The sequence below is a fragment of the Equus quagga genome, chromosome 9 (genome assembly GCF_021613505.1).
Source record: "Equus quagga isolate Etosha38 chromosome 9, UCLA_HA_Equagga_1.0, whole genome shotgun sequence".
In the NCBI taxonomy this organism is placed as follows: Eukaryota; Metazoa; Chordata; class Mammalia; order Perissodactyla; family Equidae; genus Equus; species Equus quagga.
In genome coordinates, this window is record NC_060275.1 from 76,882,847 (window position 1) to 76,905,380 (window position 22,534).

At 39.7% G+C, this 22,534-nt stretch overlaps 1 protein-coding gene across 4 annotated transcripts in view; it reads left to right on the forward strand.

The window, feature by feature from the left end:
- PDE4D (phosphodiesterase 4D) overlaps window positions 1-22,534 on the forward strand; it is a 1,409,587-nt gene that overhangs the window by 882,110 nt on the left and 504,943 nt on the right. The window contains exon 1 of one of the 4 annotated variants that reach the window (XM_046671311.1): window positions 5,416-6,663. The exons of the other annotated variants lie outside the window; for them this stretch is intronic. Within the exon in view, the coding sequence (XP_046527267.1) occupies window positions 6,617-6,663 (47 nt within the window). The 5' untranslated portion in view covers window positions 5,416-6,616. Of the gene's footprint in view, window positions 1-5,415; window positions 6,664-22,534 lie in introns of those variants that run through there. 4 annotated transcript variants of the gene reach the window in all.

Genomic DNA, 22,534 nt, shown 5'->3' on the forward strand with positions numbered 1-22,534 from the left:
ATTACAGACTAGGTGAAGAATCTATATTTTACTACATTTTCTAATGAGCAAATTTAAAGTAAATATGAACAACATTTAAAGAGCTCTCTTCACATTACAAAGTATTTTTCTATAATTTACCTCAGTAAGTTAAAAATTATAATCATCTATGAATTATGTTATTATTTCCTTGTTACAGATAAGGAAATTGAGTCTCACTGAGGTTTAGTGAGTTGTTCAAAATTACACAAAAAGTAAAAGGCAGAACCTGAAATTAAGGGCTCACATCTTGAGACTCCAAGACAGAATGCAAATTGGACTTTTTCTTCTTTGAAATTGCTGGGGCTTTTTCTCCACATTCCATTTTGAATAATAAATACTAAGTGCTTTCTTTGTATTGTAGCATTAGGTATTCTAGAACTTCTACTTCCAGAAATATTATGGAATTTTTGCAAGATTTTAAGTATCCCGATTATGAAATCTGTTTGGTGATAGGAGGATTTTTTCCTGTAAGTGCATTTATTTATCCCTTAAGTTGAGAAGATTTAAGCTTAGACTATATGATCCAAAACGACTTCTTATATTACTTAAATCATGAAGATTTTCAACAAAATATCTGTTGGCTGTGATCAAAATAGGTGTTTAATGAATTTCTTTTTCGCTTTTCAATTGGTGGTTGTATCCTTGGTTATAAGAATATGTAGAAACATCAAACGCACTACCAGCTTGCTGAAACATGACACAGTTCCCTGACTCTTAGCGATTGAAACCATGGCTGCATGAAGAGCTCCTCTTACTTCAGTTTTAAATGTGCTGAACAGCATGCCTTCAGACTTTGCTAGAACTTGCCGTAAGTGGGAAGTCATCACTATCAACATGGTCATTACTTAACATTTACTGAGTGCCAACAACATTTTTGGTGTTAGAAATACACAGAGGAAGATGCTGTTCCTTTCTAGAAGGCTTGGTTTTTTTGTAAGTGTAGGAGAGAAGATTTGGTCTCGAATGTTCTTTTCCTACTGAGAGGTAGGGGTAAGGAATATGCAGTCATCTTGGGTCTCATTCTACATATTGAAATGCCATTCTCATCTGTTTATTAATTGATGATATATATGTACATAATACATAGAACAGAACTATGTATATTTATACATACGTACTCATGCATATGTAAAAAGTGCACAGAAATTTCTTTTTTTATTGGAAATTTTTTTTTTTAAAAATCTCACCTTTTTGGCTTTAGGCCAAAAGTAATATTCCCCAAGACATCTAAGTGACTGTAGTTTGTATTTCTTAAGATATAACATACTTATACTACTAATATAGAGACTGTGCTAAAAAAATAAAGCATGCACAGGTATTTGTATATGTAAATATTTTTATACAAAACCAATATGTAGAATAGAGGAAGCAAATGTTATCCAGCCTCATGAAAGAATGGGACACTTTCCTAAAATATCTGAGCTGATAATTAATGTTCATAAAAGATTAATAGATCACCTTTTAGATCCTTGACATTCCATATCTAAATCTAGAGTAGTTTTAATTTTATTTTATCGAAGTTATTTAAGAGGCAATCATTGATATGAGCTATTGGTTTAGCAGAATGTGATGGTTACAGAAAGGTATACCTTAACACTTAAAATTAAAGTTAGATTCTGAAAGTGAAACTCTGGGAAGATCAATGAGGTAAGTCATTACACCCTCCATATCAGATAAGTGGCTATAGAGTTTAGGAAACACCCAAGTTCAGAGACTAGGGTGTGTCTATATTATGCTATGTTTGTATTAACATAAAAGTATAACTTACCCTTTGTAAGATACTCATTGAGAAGGAAGCATGTAAACTGAAGGGGTTTAAAGAGAATGGAGACTTGAAACTGACAATACAGAGAGAAGAATTTGCCTAGAAAGTATTAATTTTGTATTCCTACTGTTACGTTTTTGTAAATATTTTTTTAAGAACTAGACTCTCTTTTTCAAACCTAACCTTGAAATAAAACAGGTAAAAGCAGAGGCTCTGGTGAAACTGCCCGAGGTACCTGGCCTCCCTTTGCCCTGCAGTTGGCCTAAGACAACTTTGCAAACCACAGGGTTCCCAGGAACTCAGTTTGAAAACCATCACCCTTGCAAGCATAACCCCCTAGTCATGGCAGCAAAGGACTTTAATTTTAGAAAGAGGTCATGAGGACACTGGCTAGTTAGTCATTCTGCTCTGATTCTGAGGGCACTAAACAATCTTTCATGAAAATGTTGATTAGAGTATTCTGGTTTGCTCTGCGTTTGTAGTCGACATTTTATCAATAAATTAACATTCTGTTTTTTAGTTTTTCTTCCATCAGTCTCATATGAGGATGGCTAATGCAAGTCTATCCTTGAAAGACCAGTTACTCTTCTGCTTGCTATGGGATTAGATTTTAAAATAGAAACAAAACCCAGCTTTTGTGCCAGGAGAGCTGAGGCTGCAACCGTGGCGGCAGGGACCTTGCCGAGTCTGTGCGCATCCATAGTGCCTGCTAACAATTAGCACTCCGGTATTGATTGAAATGTTGGGGCTGGACTCAGCCATAAAAGTGATTTTTTATATTTACTCTTGATACTTCTTAGAAGTTCCATGACAGGGTGATTACCTTTTAGTAGAATAAAACAGCTTTGTATTCCCCTGCTCTGTCAACTTTATTCTTCTTTGAGAACTTATTTTTAAATTACAGACCTATTAGTTCTGCACAAATGTTGTTTCTTGAAGACCACACATTTGTAAAATCCTAAGTCTGGCTAAGTACGAGTTCGTAAAATAGTGGTCATAACTCTGAAGACCCTGTTTCATATATACATGGAATACAAATGCTGGAAATAAGCTATTTGTGTTCTCTAAGAAGGCCATTCTTTTATATATGTTGCCCTGAGTTTTCAAAACACTCAATTTAGGCTTGTTTATTAACGTGTAGTCTTGGTTCCCTGAACTGTGAAATAAATTACGTTTTTTCCTTTGTTATCCCTCAAGCAGAAATTTGGCTTTTCTACCATTATCATAGCTTCTTAGTTGTGTGTCCTTTCATTCTAATTTGTCATACCTTATTCTAGACGGTGGCATATATAAAAATAGAAATAAAAAGCCACGAGAAGTTCACTTTAAAAATATTCAGTTGAAATCTCCTTTTGGTTTAAATGTATTTTAATTTTATGTCTCCTTTAGTACTCTGATGACTACATCATTTGTGTTTTTTATTTATAAAGTGCTTTGTTTATATCATTGCCCACAAATGGAACAGAGCTCAGAAGTATTGAACGTTGAACTGTGTGGTAACTGAAAAAGATTCAGAGATATTTTTGGTATCATATCACCCCTGGGTATCACTTCAGCATGTGAACAGACTAGAGTAGAATGGACTAAAAAAATGAAGAAATTTCAAATAAATGATACAAGGAAAAATAAATTTCTATATCACTGTTTTAATCCTCGTATTTGCTACTTCCCATGGAGACCTACTCTTTTACATAGTGTAGGGACCAATATTGGTTTTGAAAAAAGTTCATGTTCATCATCATATAATCATCATCTTCAAAGAACATTACCCTGCCAAATAATCTGAATTCTCTTACAGATCTACTGCTAACATGATGTGCGATGATGAACAAATATTATCCTTTTGGAGATTCATCTCCAAAATTGGCATAATAAATGTCATACGCTCCTCATGATTCTGTGAGGCTAAAATAATACCTTTAAAAATAATTTTTTAGAAAGCATAACACTAATGCAAGATGGTATCATTCTTATTTTAGAGGCGCTATAATATAGTGGTAATGCACGCAGGCTCTGGAGCTAATTCAAAGCGTGACTTGCTTCAAAGCGTGACTCTTACTTGATGTTTGATCTTGGGCAAACTGCTCAACATCAGAGTGCCTCAGTTTCCTCATCTGGGGAACACAGCTAGTAACAGTCCTTATCTAATAGTGTTGTTGTGAGGATTAAATGAGATAATAACACAAAGCGCTTAACACATGGCCCGGGACATTGTAAGTGTTCCTTGCTCTTAAATAATAATATTTAAATATCTCATATAATATCAAATTTTGAATTACTCTGTGATGCTTGATTCAAAGCTTGTTAAAAACAATTTAGACTGGAGTTTTCTGGTTCAGATTACAAATGACCTTATGGAAGACACCACAGATGACCTTATTCCCTTTAGAAAAAGGAAGTCATGAGGACACTGCCTAGGCCTCAGGAAATCCCAGAATTCTTAAGTTCCTTTTAAGTTTTTAACCATCTTTCTGAACCTACAAGTTCAAGTTGCATTTAAAGGAACCACTCAGTTCTTCCTGTTCCCAGAAATACTTCTATTAGGATCATCATTTGATCAAAATGAAAACTCACCAAATCATGGCAGTTTTCATGATTAAATTTCTTTATGTCTGGTTTTGAATTTGTGGGAAATGCACCCCCTCCCATCTTTTCTGCTATGACAGGGCCTCACTAGGGAAATCCTAACTGAAGCGAATAGCATGATATATTAAATGTTGCCAGTATTCCATTTAATATTAAGCAATTGCATAACAGCCTTTTTAAATACCTAAGTTAAAAGTGATACATTAATATTGAGTACACTGCCACTGTAAAGTTCATTCTCCTACTGATTTCCAACAAACACCATTTAAGTGCCAACCTACTATTACAGGAGTTTACTATTTTATTCTTGCTCCAAAATGGCATCAACAGCGATGGGGTGCTTTCAGGGGATTGTGGAACAGAATTTTTTGCAACAAAGGGGTATGCTTGAGGAAATACAAAATATCCACCGTGGGCATGGCCGTGCTTGATCCGGCACTCCTCAGATCTCCACACCCCCTCATCAAACAAGCAGCTTTATGGCATGCGCAGTTGCACATGGGTATCACCGACTTCCGCAGAACTGCCTTCCACGGGATTTCCTGTGCAAAAATTACCGTCTGGTCATCTGTAACTGAATGGTTACAAATCAAGTTAGTCAGACATCCCCACCCTGATATTATTGTTTTCTTAAAAACACAGGAGTCGAAGTGACCAACCCTGTCGTTCGCAAATTCTCTCTGGACTTCTTTTAGTCTCTTTCTTTTCATTGGGTAAGAAGGAAAATACAACCCCTCCCCAACCCCCCACCCCCGTCCTGTCTATTTGTTCAGGATGTCATTGCCCTGGGAGGTTATTTGCAGGTTTCTTACTGCTTAGCTTGTCTTGCTTGGTAATTACTTACTGAGAGAAATCTGCTCTTTTAGGGCGAGCTGTTCCTTTAACCCCTTTGGCTCTCTCTTCCTTGGAGGCGAGCAAGCCCGTGCTGCAGTGTCTGGGAACCCACCTAGAGGGCCCCCTTGACGCCAGCACATCGCTGTCAGGCAGCCGTCTCCGCAGCCGAGCGGGCTGCTGCAGAGTTAATGTACAGTACCACGGAGCCTGCAAGTGTCCTGAGCTGCTCAGAGCCGCCGGGCGGCACAACCCGGGCAGACAAGGCGGCTGCGGCGATTCCAAAGCTTCTGCTGGAAATTCGGCGCTGGGGGACCCCAGCAGGAGCCTGTTGCCATTGTGTTTTAAAAGCATGCAAGGTCTGTATAGCTTGGGCATGAGAATCTTTCAGAAGATGTCAGAGCATCAGAGTAAATGACACCTATTGGGGGAATTGAATTTGGTTAAAAAGAGAGAGAGAGAGAGAGAAAAGAAAGACAGCCGGGAGAAGAAATTCTTAGACAACGTCTGACTTGCAGCTGTGAAATTCATTTTCTTTCCAAGGCAAAATATGAAAAGCCCGCACATGGTTTTGATAACAACAAATTAAAGGGGTTTCTGCAGTGGAAGGATCAATAGCTTAGTCATTTTACTTAAAGAGAGCAGACAGCCTTATTATGGGGTTAGGCAGCAGAAATGAATTTCCTCATGACAGAACCTTCTGAAGTCATGACGGTAGCTCATGGTAATCCCGTCCTGCAGAGCAGAAATTGCTCGTTGCCTTCCTACTTTGGCAGTTGAAAACCAGCAGTTCTGAGACTGGGGAAAGAAGTTGGCTTTGGTCATACATGGTTTCGAGCCCCTCTGCCCAGGTCTTTGTCCGAGTCGTCACAGAAGGCAGTACTGCGTTAAAGTGACCACACATGAATATGTGCCTAAGAAAGAAGAAAAAGCAATATTCATTTCTAAAGGACAGCATGGCAAAGCAGCCTGAAGTTTTCCATTTCCCTTCTAACACTTCTTTAACAAGGATAACAAGAAACTGTCTTTTGACTCCTTTCTTCCCACATTCCAGAGTCCTTCTTGCGAGGATGCATTAATCTACACTCTAGGCGGCTGGATTTTACCAGGACAATATTTGCCACCACTTAGGATTAGCGATTGAACTGGTTATTTTAGTGTGTTGACTAACTAGTGGAACCTAGATGGATGGACTCCTACCTGCCGTGCTCTGCGATGTTTCTTTCTTCAAATCCTGGAAGGGCTTTCATGGTTGCTATTTGTTTTTGGGGGGGGATTTTTTTGGAATTCAATACTTGTTGCAATAATTGCCCATGATAGCTGCTCAAACAGGAGAGTTGGAATTCATCTCTGAAAATCACTACATGTAACGTATGAGACAAGGAAAATATTAATGACAGAAGATCTGCAAATATGATGCACGTGAATAATTTCCCCTTTAGAAGGCATTCCTGGATATGGTGAGTAATCAATGTCCCCTTCAGTTTGTAGAACTCAGAATTGTAGAATTCCATGGCAGGTGCCTGAGGAGGATGTGTCTTGAGCAAGAATACTGGTATCAAGTAAGTATGAAAAGTAAAACATGCTTAAAATCAAATATTCTCTGAGAAAGTAATGGTTATGCAATAACAAATTACTTGCTCATGTAAAAGCATCTGAAAATAAGAAGTCAGGTATGAGGACATTTACATTTGCTAACATTTCGGAGAGAGAAAAACAAGACTAAACCAAAGCACACAACAACTTTTAGAATGGCAACTATTTGACCAATAAACAAAAGAAAAAAGGGAGGTTTGGCATTTGTTTTTTGCTCTTTTGTTTTCTTTTATTTGAAAATTCACTGGGGAAGGGCACATGCAATTCTGGTATCTAATATCAATCTGCCTGGCCTTGGGTCTTTGTGAATTTCCAAAAGAAGGGCAAGGGAAAGCTTAGAATGTTGACTCAATTTTAAGATGATACTAAGATGTGTTGGTGCCTCACTTTTAAGGAATATTTTAACTATTCAAGAAATATTTCCACTAGAATGAACGAGTTTAATAGAATTCTAACACATGAATCCTGAAGTGCTCAGACTCTCATAGGACTTGCCGAGTTCCTTGACGTCTGCTCATGTATTAAGGTTCAATGCCCTGAATGAAGATCTCTGGACGTGTGACACTCTCTACCATTTCTTGTTAGAGTTTATGGCTCAATGTGTAGAGGAACTAATTGCTGAGGGTATTATGAGGGCAAAGCTCATGATTTCAAAATTGCTTGTTTTCACCACACTAGGGTGGACTGGATGCAGTCTCTGAGCAGAAACTTTGTGAATGCATGATAAAAGCACATTTTAAGGTTTTCTGGCTACTAACATGGTTTGTTTTGAACAAGGCAATGTGTCTGATTTTGAGTCTATTTCCCAAGTAAATTTTTTAGCTGGTATCAGGCTAAGTAATAGATATCAAAATACAGGTTTCTGAGTGTTTTCTTAGAGCTGCTTTTATGACAATGTCTCAAATGAACGCTTCCTAATATCTTAAGGCTCCACCAAAATGACCTGCTGGTTTGTTACAGACGTTTCAGCTTGTTAGCTGAAAATCAGTTGCAGAGAAGGGTGAGTGACATCCTTGGTCACTCTGGGCAGGTGCTCATTTTGTATCAGTACCAGAAGCATTCAGTGTCCATGCTGTGGCGTACCTTCCTTCCCTGCTGCCCAGAGCCACCGTCCCCAGTCTCTAATGGGAGGGGGTCTGGTGACATGCCTGTAAACCTCAGTGGCCCACTTCCAAGTGCATCACCAGAGTTCCCGACTCAGTGGGAGCTTTGTGCCATCGCCTAGCCTTGCTGGTGCTAATGGTGAGGGTCAGGCATCAGCAATAAGGTCATTGTCATGCTTACAGATACATTCACATAAACAGTCTTTAATCCTAAAATAAAAGGGTCCTGGAAACAGTCCCTGGCACATACTGGGCATTTGTCAAGCCTTTTATTTTTGTCTTCTGTTCTTTATGCCTTTCTTCAAGGTTAATTTTGTACCTATTAAGATTTGTTTAGGGGAAAAAAATTACCGTTCTCGTTTCTATAAAGTGTACCTTGCTATAAAGCAACAGTTTTTATTCTGCCCAGGCCCTGCTGTTTGGGTTCATTTGTTTATGTTGCAATAGGTAGGATGCACGTGCTGTTTGAATGCCTAACATTGTGACCACCTTTTATTTTGTTGCATTTAGCCGGTCTCTACTTTTGACTGGAAAGAGATCAACTATTCAACTCTATAGTTTTGGAAAGAAAGCAAATGTGCTTATTCATGCTCCTCTAGCTCTGTAATATATATGTTTGAAAGCTGTTAGAGAAGTTGAGAGTCCCGGTGGTTTTCCTTTGTGCCTGAAGCAAGGTAACACTTCCTACATTGTCATTTCACTGCATGACGTGCCAGTTTGTTGTTGTTGTTGTGGCCAAATTGAGCCAACGTGGAGTGTGAGTGTTCTGTGTATCTGTTCTTGCCCGGGCCCTTTAGAAGGTTTCGTTAATAAGTTGTTGAATTCAAAGGAAGAAGGTGGTGGTTTTTTCCAGGTGACCCAATTAATGTTGTGTTTGGTTCTCAACTTCCCCAGTTGTTGTTTTTCTCTTGTTTACAACCTCACGGTAAGAGATTCTCTGTGTTTGCTGACAGAAAACCTTTCCCTTTGTCCCACTGTAAGAGTCCCTATTGGATTAGATTCCATGCTTATGAATTATCATGCCAAGAAGAAGGGATTTGCCAAATTGTTCTCCTTTTCATTTCCAAAGACTCCCTTTCCTCATTCTCACATACAGGTCTTTTTTTCACAAAGGGGCAGATCAGAAGTTGGCAACAGATCCATGCCAGGGAATAATAAACATGTTAAAGGAGATGTGTGCTTTGGTTTCATGAGCTCTGGCTCATCTCTGTGAAGACTCTAAACCTTTTGGATAGGCAGGACACAGAGGTGCACACTGTTTTTCTCTTATGCTTTTTGAGGAGCATTTTTATAAATCAGAGGGGAGGGGAAATTTTATAAATCAGAAGGAGGGGAAATTGAGGTCCGGGAGGTCTAGAGTAGTCTTTAAAAGTTTATCAGAAGTAGGAGCAGGCGCAGTGGCATATTGGTTAAGTTTGTGCGCTCTGCTTCGGTGACCTTGGGTTCACAGGTTGTGATCCTGGGCACGGACCTACACACCACTCATCAAGCCATGCTGTGGCGGCATCCCACATACAAAATAGAGGAAGATTGGCACATGTGTTGTTAGCTCAGTGACAATCTTCTTCAAGCAAAAGAGGAAGATTGGCAGTGGATATTAGCTCAGGGCCGTTCTAGGTATAGAGTTCCCACTTGGACTCTCATCCTCCTGCCCTAGGGCTGGTGTGTTGATAATTGAGCAACAGTTTTACAAATTCATTGTTTATTGGTTACCAGTTAAAGTTAATAAGTGGTCTTATTACTTGTCTTAATAGAACACTACCCCTTGAGTGCTAAGAGAGTGGTATGAAGAGTATACTTTCCTTGTTTAAAGCTACATTAGAAATATTTGCTGGAGGATTTTATTGCAAAGGCTTCTTTCCATTACACTTTTCGACCTTTTTACTGCCAAGCCAAACAAAGATAAGAGTTTGCCTCACTAGGTAAATAAGTACTATATAGCTCTTCTTATTTTTTATTCTGACTAGTTGTGAGAATATAGTGGTAGCCTGGCAATTCCAGAATGGGTCTTCTTGCATGGCTGGAAGAAGGGAAATGCAAGTCAGCTTTCCAGGAATTTAAATTTCATGTAGTGGCAATTAAAAGTTCTCTTTAGAAGCCTCATGACATGAAATCATATGCAGGGGTCTAACAAGAATGACATAAAATATGTTTGACATAACCAGAATGTGCCTTAACATATGTTCATAGCTTTTTGCCTTACTTTAAAGATATGTAACAATTTTGTATAATCTGATTTATAAAAATGCTATAATTTCATGCCAGAAACACCAGAACCATGTTGAATGCAATTGAATTTTACATGTATAAAGTTTAGGAGGGCGTTTTCTTTAAATACCTTTACATCCTGTTTATGATGAACTCAAATGACTCAGAGAGAAGACAATGGGAAATAGTAGCCTATAGACCCTGCGAGGGGAGGTGGTACAGTCCTGCCATCAGTGTGCTCCTGAGGAAACCTGAGCGAAGATTTGGGACTAGTGATTGTAGATGGTGATTTAACTGTTTTACTTATTTGGTGGTTAGGGTTTAATTTTTTAAAGCCCACATATCTAAATGCTTTTATCATACTCTCTTTGTGATGCTGAGAGGTGACTCCAATCAAGAGGCAAAATGGGGTGATTATGGCAGCTTGACTCAACCTTGGCGCTTCTTGTTCCTTTTGCTAGGCGCCACATCCTTTCCTTGGCCTTTCCCTTTCGAAGTTCCTAATAAAGTTTAATCTAGCAAGCCACAGTTTTGTTGTTGCCTCTATAGACCAAGAGTTCAACTTGTAGACTAACTCATTTTGTTTTGTTTTCTTTGGTCTAAATCCTTTATGGAATGAAGCAACATATAAATCAATATATCAATAATATCATATGCATATATGTATTAATATTTATATATATATTTTCAACAGCAAATCCAGTGAGTAAATAATCAGAGAAAGGCAAGATGGCCTGCTTCTTAGTGAAAGGACAGTTCTCTTACAGTCTGATCTTTTAAGGTTTTTCTTCTGTTCATATATTGAAACTATAGAAACGCAACCCAGAGTTGCATTTTCCAGAGTTTATGTTTTGGCCGATATAATAATCTCACTTGTTTTATGAGAATTTTGGTGGGTGGGAGAAACGTTGAGTTTGAGACTGTGTATGCATTGACAGTCAAAACTGTATTAAATCTCATGCAAGAAGATGGAGCTCTATTCATTTTAGTCAACCTAACATTCTGCCAGTGTCTGCTTGTCTTTTTATGACATTTCAGGTCATTGCTGACCTTGCTTCAGTGCCGTCTCTTCCTCTGAGTGACAAAACCACCCAGAAATTCTAGAGTACAAATACCAAACTCTCAGCTTGATTTCGAATTCTTGTTATGGCCCAATACAACTTATTTGTAAGGACTTATGGCCAACAAAGTGTGGATAGAGCTCATAATTATACACACTGATCTTGTTCACAAATTCCTGGGGCTCAGTAGTCAAGTCAGCCATTGTTTAAGCTGGAAGTTCGGATTTAGATATAACACAGCAAAGATTTTCCTTCAGATGAGATATGGATCCCATTAAACATACAGTTTTTCTCTTGGCTTTCTGTTTTACTGTGTTTTATTGCCTCTAGCTATATTCTCCTTAGTTTTTGTTAGTAATACCTTGTAATTTAAAAAGTGAAAATAAAAATTCAAATTTTTGTTTTAATTTTTTAAAATTTGATTAAGGCATGGTATGACAGTTGCCGTCAGTAATATCAGTGTGCGCACAACTTATGGACATTAAATATAATTTTTAGTCCCAGCAGACTTCTCCCTCTGGGTAAAATAATTTAAACTGCTAACAGGTTACATCTTCAGTGAGCCAAGTGGGTGGCCCAGGCCATGGAGGTTTTAGACAATCCCTACAAAAGGAAGAAAGGGAGAAAGTATTCTCTAGCGTATGAAAATGATTAGCTACAAATTTGGGATGTTTTGCTTCTATTAAATTCTTCACTTTCCGCCCCCTTGTTCCTGTATCCTCTTAGCTGACTATTACTTCCACTAATGCTGAGGGATCCAGGTTCAGAGAAAAACAGGCAAGTAAGGGAAAAAGGAAAATAGTTGAGAATTCTGAGAGGAAGAAGAACCCAAGGAATGAACTTAACAATGTTTCCCACTTGTCTCAGGCTACAAGTTTCTTTCTTCCTTTTTTAAACAGTAACGACACTTCACCTCTTCCTCTCCTCCTTCCATTACACCCCACAAACATTAATGCTCATTAGTACCCTGTCTAGCTATGGCATCGTCCAACCTTTTTTACAGTAGCTCTAAAATGTCTCCAAGCTGTAAGTTTGCTGCTCTTACTACTTATCCCTCGATGTACTATGGGATGGTGTTTCCAGTTGTTAGAGAAGTGTTAGCCTATAAACATGCCCAAGACAATATATTTCAGCTAGATCATGTTGTGTAAAATTTGGGGATAAGTATTTGGTTGCAAGGATGGATAATTCAATTCTATATAGACAGGAAATTGGCTGGGGAAAAACAAAACAGAACAAAACCCTTCAGGTTTCTAACTTTAGCGCTGGCGTTAATGCTCTGTGTGACCTTGCGAAAGCTCTCCAAGCTCTTCACCACCTGTTGAAAATGATTGCAGCAGATATTTACCTGCTTCTTGTTGAAGAGTAGACTGTTAAAGAAAATCTCATAGCACACTGGTATAATCTGTTTGATTGTTAAACAATGACGTTCTAAAACCTGGGGTGAATTTCTTATAATGTAGGTAACAAATATGACTATTGTATACTTCATGGAAGTGATCAACGCTGATTGTCCATGCCCCATTTTTCACGTAAAGTACATCATTTAATGGCCACAGTAGCTTTCAGAGGCGGGTCTTATTTGAATCCCTGTTTGCAGACGAGGAAAGTAATGCTCACGGAGGGTAAATAATTTGCTCAAGGTCTCACGTCTATTACTTAGTGAAGCTGACCTGCTCAAAACAAGGTCAGGCCTGATTTTAAAGCCCAGTGTCTTTTTAGTTCTCTGTATTATTCTGTGACAGATGCCTTAACACTGTGTCCATGGACCTTCTGGAAAATATGTTAGCAGTAAGACCAGAGAAAATAAGCAGATTGACCCAGTTAGTCAGCAAGTTGGGTAGGTACGTGGGAGTCCTAGTGAATGTCAGTGGCCTTTCCCTGAGGAACCCTTCCTGTTCGCCTTGGGACTACGACCTAGACTTCGACCATGTCAGCTCCTTTGGTGTTTTCTCAGAATGAGAGATTTTACAAGGCATTTGAGGTGAACTGTGTTTCCAGGGCCATTCTGGCCTGTGAGGTCCTTTCTGTGCATTAGGAAAAGGTGCTCCTCTGGGCAGATAGAATAGGAAAGGCGCCCCACTTCAGGCTGATGAATTAGAAATGCAGACTGCAGGGCTTGGTGAATGGACAGAGCCTCTGGACAAAGCAAAAAGCATCCCCCCCACTGGGCGCAAGCTGAGCTAGTGGAGCCCAGGTGAGTTCAGCTTCGCACCCTGGGCCATGGGGCAGTGAGCAAAGAGCACGGCCCTGGCCCTGCTCTGACGCGGGCTCCACGTCGACCTTGAAGGGCGCTTGTGACAGTCAGATGAAATGTTTTTGACAGTGCTTTGCCAACAATAAAAGATCATACGAGTTTCGGGTTTTGCTACCATCATCAAAATATTTTAATTATAAGTATTTACAATTTGTTTTTTGCACAAGTAAAGAATATTAACATTTTCTGAAATCAGAGCTAATGCCAAACAGCCAAAGGAACATTTTAATCATGAAATAGCCCAATTTCTGAGCTGCTGAAAAATGCCATTCTTAGTGAATCGGATTAGAACACGTGGAACATACTGATTCCTTTAAGCGGAGGGAATGTCCAGATAAATATGATAACAATCCTGTCTTGAAAATACGCGTAGACCGGTGAGGAGAACGCCACAGAAACAGATAATTACAGCACAGTGGAAGCATATTGATATACACAGTGTTATGAGAGTTCAAAGGAAGAAACAGGTTAAGTGGCTGGTCCAAATACCTTAAAGAAGTCTGGAAATGAAGGACTTAAATTGTATCTGATGGCTTCAGAATTTGTAGTTATTGGCAACACTTTGGAGAATGGTTCAAGGGAGCATCTGGGGATAAGTTCATTTCAGGGGTTATAAAAGCAGAGAGAAGTAATGCACACCACTTTCAAAATTTTGGATAAGAAGGACAGAAGAGGGGGAGAGAGAAGAGGAGGCAAGAAGAGGAAGAAGAACCTGTGGTTAGTGAAGAACACCAGGTTCTTTTAAGAGAGTCCGGGAGCATGCCCTGAAGGAAGTTTCCAGATACAGGATCTGGACAATGAGTGAAGGATGTGACTTCCTCCAAGATAGGATGGAGAAAGGGGAGGATGGATGCAAATAATGGAGAGATTAGGGAGGTGGAAGGAGAACCCAAGGGCATTTTGGTCTCCTGCCCTCTGTTTTCTCTGAGGAGGAGAATTCAAGATCATATCTCAGGGGGAGGACCACTGAGAGGCTAGTGGAGGAGCTTCGTCAGGTTATGAACCAGTTTCTGTGGGGAATTGGAAAGGCTGCTGAAGAGGGAGGTAGAAGAGTGTTAAGTGAACTGGAAAAAGTCAGTGATGCTGACTGAATATATGAAGTCAATAAAGGATGTTTTATCCTGCTTTGAAAATTACTTACACAAAGTATTATGTCAGGAAGAGGGGTAGCGATGTGGCAGAAATGTTATAATTCTTAATTACTAAATTAGAAACTGTTTTGTAATTAGCATTTCTCCTGTTGATTGTGTTTTTTGGGATCCCAAAGAATGCAGAGTTGATTTTATTGTTGTTATTTTCTCTTTGGTAGTGGTGGAGGCTGTTTTCTGAACAGATTAATTAGATGGCAGTTCCAGTTTCCTGACCTGATTTTGGAAATGTGAGATTTCCTAAGCTGCCTGGAAATAACTCCTGGGTGACAAACAGAAGCTCTAAGATGTTTGCTTTGAATTTTAACTTCAAATGAATAAAAATCACAGTAGGAAGAGAAGGCAAAATGATCCCATTTGCTCCTTTTTTACTAGGAGGCTTTCTGTGGTTTAGGTTGGAATGTCACAAATCCATATATATGTAACCTGCTTTTACAAAGCTTTCTTCAAAACCTTTCTGAAGTTCACTTGAAAGTGTCACCAGTCTCTGAGAAACTTACTGAAAATAACAAAACATAATATGACTTTAACCAGATGGTATAACCTAGTTTAAATATTTATAAATTTAATTCTCTTTTAGGTTTCCCTGACATCTCAGGGGGGGAAATAACAAATATAAGATGTAAATTAAGAGAAATTTTAAAATAGCCTGATAATTTTTTTAGGCCATAATTATGAACCCTGTAGTGTACCATGAGTTTAGGAGACGTTATGAATTTCTTTCCTCTCTTCTAATCGTCCGCACTTTCTTCCACGTCAGCAGAGCTTTCTCTTTCCTCTCCGTACAGGGCGTTCTTTGTAGGGTTTCTGCTGCAGCTCCAAGCCTCTAAATAAGGTACCAAGCAGTCTTAGTCACTTATATGGGAACTTCATTCTTCCCTCCCTCTGAGTTTTCGTGTTTTTCTTTTTAAATCTGAAGGTCAGGAGGTTGAACTAAAGAATCATATGGTGCGATAAAAATCAATGATTCTGTATCTTACCTTAGTAATTTACTCCTTTCTGTCTTGTTTAGGTATAACTGTCCTTTGATTAAAGAGAGTGCTGAGAAATAATACATTGATCAACAAACTACTCCAGGACTGACCTCTGACACTGTTCTGAAGTATTTGGATCCGCCTTTAAAAAACCCTCAATTTCTTGGGCCAGCCCCCGTGGTCTAGTGGTTAAGTTCAGCACACTCTGCTTTGGCAGCCCGGTGCGGCTCCTGGGCGCGGACTTACACTGCTCCGTTAGTGGCCATGCTGTGCTGGCGGCCCACATACTAGAAGATAGAGGAAGATTGGCACTGACGTTAGCTCAGGGCCAATCTTCCTCAGAACAACAACAACAACAACAAAAACCTTTATCTCTCAATTCCTTCTCCACGAAACTGCACTTTAAATATCAGCCTTTTTCATGGGTAAGATGGCAACTTTATGCCTCTAGTGCTGATATCCACATTAATTGAGAAAATATATCCCACATACCATTATGTGTCCCTCATGTCTTTCCAACTCTTCCCTTGGTCAAAGGTCTCTGGCTTGTCCAGCTTCCATCTAGTCTAAGAAGTAACATGGTGTGAAGTTCTCAATATCAATGTCCTTGGGTTGCTTTGTGTAGGTGTGTTTGCTCAGTAAATTTGAAACAAATAATTGGCACGATTATGGAGAGGCCCTTGATGTTTTAGAGAAGAAAGGAAAGCTAGCCAGTCGATTGAGGAAACCCACGGGCCATTGAAAGGAGTGGAAGAGATCTGACAAGTCATAAAGTATGGCATTGGGGTCTTGGGCGTTTTGAGTCCTAAAAGAAGAAAATATTTGTTGAAACATCTCATTTTCTAGAAAGTCATCAATGCAAGTTTGATTTTTGAGAGATTGAATGTTAAGGTAGATCAGGATGTCACCATTTTAAAGATGACCACATTCTCCCAAGCCTTCACTGCACCTTTTGGCTTCGAGGAACTCTCTGTGACTAAGCTAACCTCTGAGACTTCATAAGGACAAATCATATTCCATTCTGTCCATGTCAGTGGCCGCCTTGACTACTTTCTTCTACTTTATATGGCCAGCACTGGGCACAGTGTTGCACCTAACAGGTACTTTATAAATTTTTCCTCAATAAAGGAGTGTGTGCAAAGAAGAGGATGAATAACAAAGATTATATGTTTGAAGTATTATTTAATTAAATATCCTTTTGCATTATTCAAATAACACCACTGTGCCACGTTTGGAAATGAGGCATGGGAACTTATGCTCTAAAAATAATGAAGATAATAATAATAGCTTTCACATTTGAGAAGTTATTCATGCCAGGTATAGACTAGGCTTTTTATATACATTATCTCATTTAATCCTCCCAAAATCCATGACAAGGGTGCAACCTTGGATGAGGTATCTAACCTCCCTGAGCTTCAGTTTTCCAACTTGTAAAAGAATAGGGAGAATAGATAGTTCTCACTTCGTAGGGTTGCTGTGAAGTTAAAATGAGGAAACCTGTCAAGTGCTTGGAAGAGCAAGCACCTGTTACTCAGTGAGTACCCAGTGAATGATAGCTATTGTTATTTACAGATTAGGAGGCTAGGCTGTGAAAGGTTAACCAGATTGCCCAGGGTAATCTAGTTGCTCAGTTACGGGCCCATTCCATCCCACGTCTTCCCATTAACTACATGGCTTGGAGGACTGAGCTGCCTCTTCTGTATCACATCCTCGGAACTTTTCAGCATATATCAGAGACAACTCCTTGGGTTGAGTGCGAATTGTGGGGAATAATGCATTCCTCCTCAGCTCTCTAACCTCAACAAGAATCACCTCCCTTGGAAAAGTGCTGTGCTCTCCTGTTCTGAATCAGCACCTACTTAATGCGGGATGAATTTTCTCCTTCTGGGTTGTCTCATCCGTGTCCTTCATCATTAGATTCTCGGTTCCTGGCACAGTGCCTGACAGATAGCAGGTGCTCAATAAATGCATTAGAGTAAAAATTACCTTTCCAGATTTGTGTGCCTGGAAGTTAGTGCTTTCAAGATTAATTTCTGTTTTTCAGGAAATAGTCTGTTTGCAGAGTAAAATTTCTCTAAAAGTTGTCATCTTGAGCATAAATAATGCTCACATGTCTTGATTTCTGATACTTGGGAGAGTTTAATGGCATTTGCAGAGGGAGCCATCCTGCTGAATTGTGTTTATCTGCAAAATCCAAATGCTATTGTTCCAGATCACCTCCTTATCTAAGACTAGTTATTTCTTTAAAATTAATCATCAGTTCATTCACAGGAATCTTTCTTTCCTTGAAGATGTCTATGTTTTATCTTTCTGGAGAGACAAAATTGTGTAAATTAACTCTGCAGCTGGTCCATTTCCTCATTTATAACATATGTTCCTTTCTTTGTTTATAACATTTATGTTACATTTTAATTATTTTTTCTCAATACGTGATACAGTTCTCAGACATAGACCAGCTTCCATGTATGTCTCTTCTCTCCTCTTTTCATACATCTGACACTGTCAAGCTATGCCCTAAAAAAATCATAGCCTCCCTATCTGTGCTCGGCCTAGAAAATGTATTGGCTGTGTATCATATACAGTACAGCCTGCTCATCAGGCCTCTGCCTGTCTAATTTCATGCATAAATGCTACCTACTAATAGTATGAATGTTATTTCCCCCATTATTATATTTGAGTTTTTAGATATATCCATAATTTTGTATAGACATTACAAACATAGCTTTAAGTCACAGAGCCCTTTCTTCAAGCAAAGGCTTAGGCAGTGACTTAACATATAAAATAGATATGGCAGGTGTTGAGGAACAGCCTTATATAAAGGGTGCACTTTTGCAGGAGGGCTGGGGACGCTGGAGCAGCTGGTCACCACCCCCACCATGACTCGCTCCACCCCTTACTCCAGCACCCTACCCTCAGTGGGGCTCCATGGTGTCTGACGACACTGCCTGCTACGTGATGGACCCTGTGCTGGAATGCGTTTCTACCCTCTTGCCTTTTGCCGTGGCAGATCCCTGCTAATCCATCGGAACTCGGTTTGCTTGGCCTCCCCTAAAGTCCAGGTAGAGTTGAGCCCTCGCTCTGTTCGCCCAGAGCTCCTTGTACTTTCTGTGGTACACTTGTGTTGCTATACAGTAATTAATTTTCATGTGCAGAAAGGTAGCTGATTTAGTGGCTAAAAGCAAGTCGACTTTGAATCCAGAGTGCCTGGTTCAAATCTGGATCCAAGCTTTCTAGCTGTGTGACCCTGGCCAAGTTATTTAACCTCTCTGTGCCTCAGTTTCCTCCTCTGTAAAATGGAAGTTATATAGGTTTTACCTTATAGGCTGTTATGAGGATGAAATGTTGTAATATATATAAAGTGCTTAGAACAGTGCCTGACATACAAGCACTCCACCATAGTTAGTTGTTACTAGAGCTGTTGTGCATCAGTGTCAGGTTGGGTTTCCTCTGAAGGTCCCTGATAGAAGGATTTGAGTGCAAATGGTTTATTCCAGAGGTGACCTCCGGAAACCCTGGTTTGGGAGTAGGGAAGTGAGGCAGGAAGGGAAGGAAGCTAATGCAGGGTACATTAGTGATCAGGTAACTGAAATAGGCAACTGAGACTCCGTCCTGTGGGGGACCTCTGGGAGGTGATGCAGAACTTGCTTTAGAGATGTCCTGTCATACCCAAGGCATGAGGACGCTGGAGGACACTGGAGGATTTGTCCTCCAACTGCCGTTCTTCATTGGCTGATGGCTACCCCCAGGAGTTAATTCCTGGCGTTTCCAGCCTGGCCTGCCTGCAGGCTAAAGCTTAGGTGGAGTACTGCCCACACCTAGAATAGAATTCCATTGGCATGTTATTGCTAAGGTTGCATGGACAGGGCCCTGGCAGTGATTACTATAAGACTGTCAACAGAATTCTCCAGGGCTTTCTGTGTTACTCTATTTTCTTTATTTTTCCTGGCCCACGTACTAAGCATCCATAGATCTTTGTGGAATGAGTGAATGATTTAACGTGAATTTTTTTCTACTTGACCTTCAAAGCTCTTTGTAATTGTGTTTCACCTGATCTCTCTTTAGTTCTTATGATTTAGTTCTCATGACTCCTGAACCAGATTCCTCTTCTTCAATTATATGAGTCTTCTCGCTGTTCCCAGACGCACCCATCTGATTTCCTTACCTGGGCTACTCTGCTGTCTGTTCTGACTTTCCAGACCCTGGCCGCCTTCAAGTCCCCACACCTCCAACAGCTCATCTCTTCCATGAAACCTTCTTTGACCTCAGACAGCTCAGATACATGTTTCAAGGCTAAACCAAGACTTCCAGGTCTTGTAGAACTCTCCTCTTTTTCACAAAGTTGGCCGCATCATACATAGTGAGCAATGGTAAATACTGAGGGGCAGTGACGCGTGGCCTTTGGAGTTAGACAAGCATGATTGCATCCTTCTTCTTGAGCAACTGTGTAACTTACTTGCATCTCTTTTATCCTCGTCTGGAAAGTATGGCTAATAATCCTACCTTATCATATTGCCGTAAGGATTAAATGAGATATTGTACGTAAAATGCTTAGCACAGTTCTCAGAAAGTAGGTGCTGAGTCAAGAGGATCTGCCGGATTCTTTTGATTCTGAAGTAGGTACCTTCTTAGACTTTCCTTATTATTACTCCTCTTCTTTAGTTTCTCATTTTGCTATTGCTTTAAATTTTAGTTATTGTCAAAAGAAGACATTAAATGACATGTCAAGGAAAGTATTGATATTTGAAATATTGAAAATACTGGTTTTACACGAAAAATAATTTGTCGGTTGAGCCTTTGAAATGGGTAGGATATGCCATATTTTTCAGATTTCATTTAAAATATCAACCATCTCTATTAGTTAAAATGATAATTAAAAATGTGAAATCCCTTTGTACATTAGAATTAGGTTTTACTCTCATTTTATTGTGAAAGAACATTAAGAACTTTTTTATATATTTATATATTTTTCAATCAGAGCACACCCTTGAAAGTTAACTCAAACGTCAACATTTTAAGGATCTAGACCTGTGCTTCTCAAAGTGGTGGAGGTGGTGAGGGTTGGGGGAGGTGTCGTTGGAGATGGTAGTTGTATCATATATCAGAAATGCCTGGGGCCAGCCCCAGGGCCTAGTGGTTAAGCTCCCACGCTGGGCTTCGGTGGCCCGGGGTTTCTCTGGTTCGGATCCCGGGTACAGACATGGCATCGCTCATCAGGCCATGCTGATGTCCCATACAGGACATCCAGAGGCACTCACAACTAGAATATACAACTATGTACTCAGGGGCTTTGGAGAGAAGAAGAAAAAAAAAGAAGATTGGCAACAGATGTTAGCTGAGGTGCTGATCTTAAAAAAAAAGGAAAGAAATGCCTACAAAAGTTTGTGCAAAAAACCACTCATTTCCTCATTGTCCCATCCCAGGAACAAGGAGTATCAGAATCTGGGGGTGGAGGGCGGGGTAGCAAGAGGAGGAGGCATGTGTATTTTGCAAAGCATTTGAAGGGTATCGTAACCATCTCTCTTGGCAGGTAGTACTATGCAAGGGAAGGAGCCCAGGCTTTAGAGCCATATTGGACTAAGTTCAAACTCATGTTGACTGGCTGATTTTGAGAAAATTACATGACTTTTATAGGCATCACTTTCCTCATTCATAAAAGAAAAATACAATGGTACCGATCACCCAGATTTGTCAGGAATTCACTGAGGTAATGCGTTATTTATTTGTTTATTTAAACTTTGTCCTTTTCCAGGCAGCATTTAAGGCAGCCAGAAAAGATATATAGCTATAACTTATAGGGGAGAGTGATGAGAGAATAGCGAAGGGAAACAAGATATGATGTTACTTCTCACATACATATGTAATAAGGTGAAGAAAATTATGTCATCTTAACAAAGGGCACCAGAATCTTCTTGAGGAAGAGAAATGCCTTTGTTTAAGAGGTACCTTGGAGATGCCCTTGGGGTGGGAAGAGAGGCCCTTGAGGATTTGGCTATAGGTAGGTCCTCAGGTGATCTGAAGGTGAAAGCCACTCTGTACCACAAAGGGAGAATTTGGTCCTACAGAGCCAACTAGAATGGTGGAGATGAGGAAGAAAGATTAGAAAAGAGGAGAGAAAGAGGAGAAGCCTAGGGAAGGCTGAGAACTATGTGTACTCAGTCCATAAACAGATCTCTCCCCAGCAACAGGAGGGAAAAAAAGCTACCACCAATGTTTGTGTGTCTTGTGATTTTGGTGGTGTTGGTGGTTGTCTTGTGTTAGCAAGAGAGGTCCATGAGCCGCACCCTCAAGAAATCACCACATATCAAGGGCTGAGTTTTGGAACTCTTACTGGTCATGAAATTGGGAAATTCAAATCAATTTTTCCTAGATCTCAAGGGAGACAGAGAGCCCTCCAGCTTCTAGGAGTTTAACAGACCATAAAGTCTAAGGGTATACCAGATGGAATATAAAGTTCTTGCTAAGCTTCCTAGAAGCCAGGGTAAATCAGGAAGCTTACATACAAATCCCAGTGTCCATTAGATACAAACAACGCAGATGCTCCGGGGAAACACACCTGCTTCTGATACTAAGATTGGAAGGAAATTTGTCCTAAGATGTGCGTAAAGTGGAACGAGATGTACAAAAATCAGAGCACCTGATATACTTAAGATGTGTGATGCATTTTAGTTCCCCTCCTGTCCGTTTCCTTCCCCTCAAGTTTCTGTAAAGATTGTAGTATATTTGAAAGCTTTTGAAAATTGTGAATACTATTGTTAGTTAATCAAAATAAAGTCCATATACCAGATTTCATTAAAATCTCATTAAATACTGTTGAAAATATTGAAGTGTTCATAAAAGGATAAGCTGAATAAAAAATACATTTTTTAAGAAGCAACTGCTTCAAGTTGCTATCTTGAAGTTAAAAGCACAGATTCTCACATTGAGTACTCCCATAACCCATTGTTGCACCAGGTTTTAGAATCTTGAGTCCTGTGCCATTTGCAA